This window comes from Egretta garzetta, unplaced genomic scaffold (genome assembly GCF_000687185.1).
Source record: "Egretta garzetta isolate BGI_Z169 unplaced genomic scaffold, ASM68718v1 scaffold141, whole genome shotgun sequence".
Taxonomy (NCBI): Eukaryota; Metazoa; Chordata; class Aves; order Pelecaniformes; family Ardeidae; genus Egretta; species Egretta garzetta.
In genome coordinates this window covers 259633-264961 of record NW_009258664.1, presented here as the reverse complement: position 1 = coordinate 264961, position 5329 = coordinate 259633, and the positions used below count along the sequence as shown (strand labels likewise).

General features: G+C 45.7%; 1 protein-coding gene across 1 annotated transcript in view; it reads left to right on the top strand.

Moving 5' to 3' along the window:
- RIT1 (Ras like without CAAX 1) overlaps positions 1-2817 on the top strand; it is a 6773-nt gene extending 3956 nt beyond the window's left edge. Inside the window, exon 4 of the mRNA XM_009648448.2 lies at positions 111-2817. Within this exon, the coding sequence (XP_009646743.1) occupies positions 111-341 (231 nt within the window). The 3' untranslated portion in view covers positions 342-2817. The remainder of the gene's footprint in view (positions 1-110) is intronic.
- Positions 2818-5329: the final 2512 nt, after the last annotated feature.

Sequence of the window (5329 nt, the reverse complement as noted above, 5' to 3'; positions counted from 1 at the left end):
GGAATGGAACAGGGAGGCTGCAGGCACAGAGCAAGCAGAACAAGGAACGGTAAAGAAATAAACTTTCTGGTTTGGGCTTTGTTGACAAATGTGAACTTTTTTCTTTTCAGGTCTCCAAAGAAGAAGGCTCTGCTTTAGCGCGAGAATTCAACTGCCCTTTTTTTGAAACGTCAGCTGCATACCGTTACTATATTGATGACGTATTCCATGCTCTGGTGCGGGAAATCCGCAGGAAAGAAAAAGAAGCGGTAATGGCAATGGAGAAAAAATCAAAACCCAAAAGCAGCATGTGGAAAAGACTGAAGTCACCGTTTAGAAGGAAGAAGGATTCAGTCACCTGAACAGCGAGAATTCCTCTGCAAAATAAAACAAAACCCATGAACGGCCATTTGTAACCAAAGTGGTTTCGTGACAGCATTGTGACAGCGCCTTTGAAACCTGATGGGACTTTCCTGAGGGGATGCGTAACTTCTACCCGTTATTTTAGAACAATATTCCCTTCGTTTGGGGTATTTAACTTAAGACAGTAACAGTTGTACTTTTGTTTGTTGTCATTTTTTTACTGGATCCAGCAGATGTTGCTTGTCTGTCGTTGGTTACAAACGCTGATAGGTTTGTGTCCCTGCACGTTTGAATGTTTGTCTTCGGTCACCGCATACTGGAAGCTGAACTGTGTTAAAATGTTGCTGAAGCTCTACCGAACCTAACTTAATTCATATTTTTTTTTTTTCCTAGTTGTTTGCACAAGAGAATTTTGCTGCTCTCCAGAACAGTAACTCCCATCACGAGAGGCAGCTTGTTGAGGTCGTGCTGGAGTAGTTTACGAAGTGTCTGCCACGACTTAGCAGGCTCGGCTGCGTGTAGATGTCGTGGAACGGAGCTGTGCTAGAGTTCTTGTGTTCTCACTGAGTAGATTTTTCCCAGCAAATGTAACACAGAATACTTGTGGAAACTTCTGTAAATTATCAGTTCAGCAGCAGTGCTGTAGGTGGGATTCCAAACAAGTCAGAAAAAGCAAATTATGGTTCCTGTGGCAGCTCTACCCTAGCAGCAGTGCAGGAGTATGTAGCGTTTTCCCACTGTGTATAGCATTGACTGTGTTGCCAGAGCGTGTGTGATGGAATGATGCTGTAGAAACCACAGCCGTGAATTTTCCAACTTGCTTGTTAAAAATGGTAGCTGTAAGGGCGCGCTGGCTTATTTATTTACCTTCAGTTTTATGTTTTTGTCTTAGAGGAGCCAGTATCTTTGTTAAGTAGAAGTCTCTAACATAGTCATTTCAAATTATTCTGTGATAACTACTTTGGGGAGAAAATGGCTGATACTGAGAGATCTGGGCCCAGAATTAATATCCCTTATGCTGGTAAGATTCTTCCAATTCAGTCTTAAAAGAGGAGTTGCTGCTGCATTGGAAGGAAGCAGTGAGCTGGGCACTGGGGCAGTCCTGGCAGATCCTCCCGTCCCCAACCTTACACGTGCAGGCAGTGCGGGTGCGGGTTTTCTTGCGCTCAGTAATGAACGATGTGGTTAAGAACGTGCTGCTGAGGCAGACCCTCCACACAGAGAGACAGGCGCTGCTTCCGAGCCGATGTACATATACCTGGGTTACAGAACTTAAATCCCGCAGAGAGACCGGTGTCTGGTGTTCCTCTCGGGGCTGTTTTTTAATACTAGAACAAATCGCAGGTGACGCAGGCACAGTTAAAACAAGTTTCTCGGAGAACTAAGTGCCTGGAATCCTTCAGGTTGAGGTTGAAACAGCTTGGTAGACTTAAGAGTAGGAGAGCTACTGCTGTTCTTCCATCATCTGTGTCAGTAACTGTTAATCTTACTGATCAAAAATAAGACCTGTAGTGTCAGTCTTGGTGTGCTGCCTGTGACAGTGCAGTCAGAACTGAAAATCGGGATGTGAAAGGATTAGTGTGACAAGTGAGGATAGCAAATATATCAAATTAAGCTTTTTTTTCTTGCTAAACTCCTCATTGCTTAAGATACACCTGGAAATCCTGTGCCTGTTGTTTTTAAGACTATTTTCTTTGTGTAAGATTTAAAAAAAAAAAACTTAAAACAAGAAATTTGCAGGGGGGTACATTTTTTTTTTTTATTTTGTTTGTGGCTGAACTAAACATTTAAATTGGTTTCTGTTTCTCACTTCCTTCCAGTGCTCCAGTGTCCTGCTGCGCTGGTAATAATCCCATGTATGTGGTTTGAAAAAGAGGCTGCGAATAATTCAGACTGTTTAGAATTTAAGACTTCTTTTACGTTAACTGCGTGAGCAGTCGTGCGCATCTCTTCAGTGGTTACTGGTTTAGGACTGAGAGCCCTACTGATCATTCGTGGTTGGATTAAATGCTGTCTGTAACACAGATAAAAATCCTAGGAAAGCCCATCTAGCAGAAAACTCGAGGAGGAGGGGGCAACGGTTAAGAAGTTGCTCCAAAAGCAGTCGCTGATTCTGTCAACGTAAAAATTCTTTCAGACCAGCAGCCTTCTGGAAGTGCTGAGCGGGGGCCTGACGGCGATCGCACATTTTCCCTGTGCTTTTCCTTGATACAGTAAGTGAACATACAGTATTAGTTGGCTTCCTATGCTCCAAGTTTTTGGAATATATGTAAAGGTAACCTGTCAGCAGTACTGAAAGCTGTACGGGGCTGTTTTCACCTTTAAATAACCCACGTCTGTGCCTTACGGGATTCCTTCAATGCAATTTAAGTGTTTACTAATGCCTTTTGTGAGCCTGTTGCTTATAGAATTACTACACCAGAACAGCAGCAAGCACTTTTTTTTTTTACACAGTGTTATTCAAAAAGAGTTTTATTTTTTTCATGTATAAATTTGTACACAGAATTACTGTTTTATTTGACACAATATATAATTTTTAATACAAACGCTTGCATTTCCTGTTTTAATCCGTGGTATCCAGCGTGATGGGTGGAAGGCCGTTCACCCTGAGAGTGCTGAACAAGGAAAGCTCATGGGGTGTTTGGAAATTATTCTGGAAAATGCTTCTCTTGCTCAGGAAAAAAAAAAAAAAGGAGTTGGTGTGTTGCGTTCAAGTGGGTCAAAACAAAAATTCTGTGATGCCAGTCTGGTGCTAAATGATTTAAATACGATGGGGGCGTTTTGCAGCTGCGTTATTTCCCTTGGTACGCTCTGCGTGAGGCGCGCTGGCTTTCCCAGCTTCAGCTGCGAGTGGGGCAATGGCAGCCGCCCAAGGTTGAGCGTCTTAGTGTTTGCCTGGCTACGGGAGTGCTGTGGCAGAGGCCAAAGTCACCGCTCTGCGCTTGCCTCGGTTCCTCTGCGCATTGGTTGTTTCCCTTTTATTGTTTCATACCAGTGGCAAGCTCCCGGGTTCAGGCTCCTTTGGGGCTTTGGTGTGGTTGTTGGGTTCTTCCTTCCTTAAGGTATTTCTACTGTAGCCAAATTTCAGTGTAACTCACGTTGATGACAAACAAAAGGCTGCTGGGGTCACTCGTGCTGGGTTAGAAAGGATCTCACCTAGGGGTAGAGGCACGGAATGTTTTAGCTTCTCCTACACACACCGTGGTTGTCTCCTGGCTCGCTGGGCGTTTGGAGGCAACCTCCCCGGCTACCGTCTCATAACCCTGTCTGGTAGGAATCGTCCTGTTGTTCGTGGCGGTAGCTCAGGTGGGCGTTTTTCTGCTCTGGAGAGACGTGCTTCAATAGTATAGTTGTGGCAATAAGGTCCCCAGTCGGGTTTATATCTGTTTCGCTGTCTAAAAAAGATGAGTTGGCCGGCAAACCTTCCCCTGGTCAATAGCCCGGTACGTGTTACCTGCTTCTGCCTCTGGGAGAAAGCCTCTTGGACTGTAATTGTGGACTAAATGTAAGATTCCCAGGTATTTTTGTTCAACACGATGTCCAGTTGACAGCCATGTATCACCTAAGTGGCACGCAGAAGTTGGCGTGGTTCTTCTGTCACTGTCCTTCACGTAACAGAAGGAACAGCTTTGTCCGTCACCACCTACCTGGTGATTAGGAGTGAGTTTAGAAACCTCTTAGCCATGAAACTGAAAAACTAGAAATAAATGGAAACTCGGTGGATGATTTTAGCACCATCAAGTGACTTCAGGATGTTTTCTAAGTGGCAGCAAGTAATAGAACGGTGATGGCGTTGGTAGGGTTCCTGCCTTCCTGTGCGCGTTCCCACCCTGCGTGCAGTTTCATCCAGTCACTGGATAGTTCAGCTCCTTTCTAAGCCTACCAGGGAACACTCCAGGTCTGTCCAGCTTTTAATATCTTGGAAGCCGTGACACGTCACGGCTAGCTCTGTTTTGCAGACTACTTAAGAATATATTGAACGCCATCGACTGCGTCGCGTGTTCTCTCGGCGCTCCCCAGTAACCTGCTTGCTGTGAATGGTGTCGCTGCGCTCCTGCTCCTTTGGGTTTTTATCCTGCAGAGCTGCCGACATCCCTCCTTACGCCAAGGTAGCTTTGCTTCAGAGTCACAGGTAAGGTACGAAACACCCAAATGCAGTTCACCAGCTATTTCACCACCTACCTACTAAATCCTTCGATACATCCTGCCTCAAGATCTGAAACGCGCTTACCTTTCCCTAACGCTGTGTGGTCACCCATCGTGCTGTTATTCCTGTTAATTACTACGGATTGGGCTGGTTTATCCAAAGTCGGCACCTCAGAGGGTATTCAGCGTAGGTAGGGAGCAGTTCTTCAGTCATTTTGCTGTGTCTCCTGTTGTGTTCTCCAGAAACACAGGAAGTGAATGCACCTAAGTCCATGGGCCCTGATGAGATGCATCCCAGAGTCCTGAGGGAATTGGCCGATGTAGTTGCCAAGCCCCTCTCCATGATATTTGAAAAGTCATGGCAGTCAGGTGAAGTCCCTGGTGATTGGAAAAAGGGAAACATTGTGCCCATTTTCAAAAAGGGTAGAAAGGAAGACCCTGGGAACTACCGACCTGTCAGCCTCATCTCTGTGCCTGGGAAGATCATGGAACAGATCCTCCTAGAAGCTGTGCTAAGGCACATGGAGGCCAGGGAGGTAATTCAAGATAGCCAGCATGGCTTCACCAAGGGCAAGTCCTGCCTGACGAACCTAGTGACTTTCTATGATGGTGTGACAGCATCAGTGGACAAGGGAAAACCAACAGACGTCATCTATCTGGACTTCTGCAAAGCCTTTGACACGGTCCCCCACAACATCCTTCTCTCTAAATTGGAGAGCTATGGATTTGATGGGTGGACTGTTCGGTGGATAAGAAATTGGTTGGATGGTCGCATCCAGAGGGTAGTGGTCAATGGCTTGATGTCCGGATGGAGACCAGTGACGAGTGGTGTCCCTCAGGG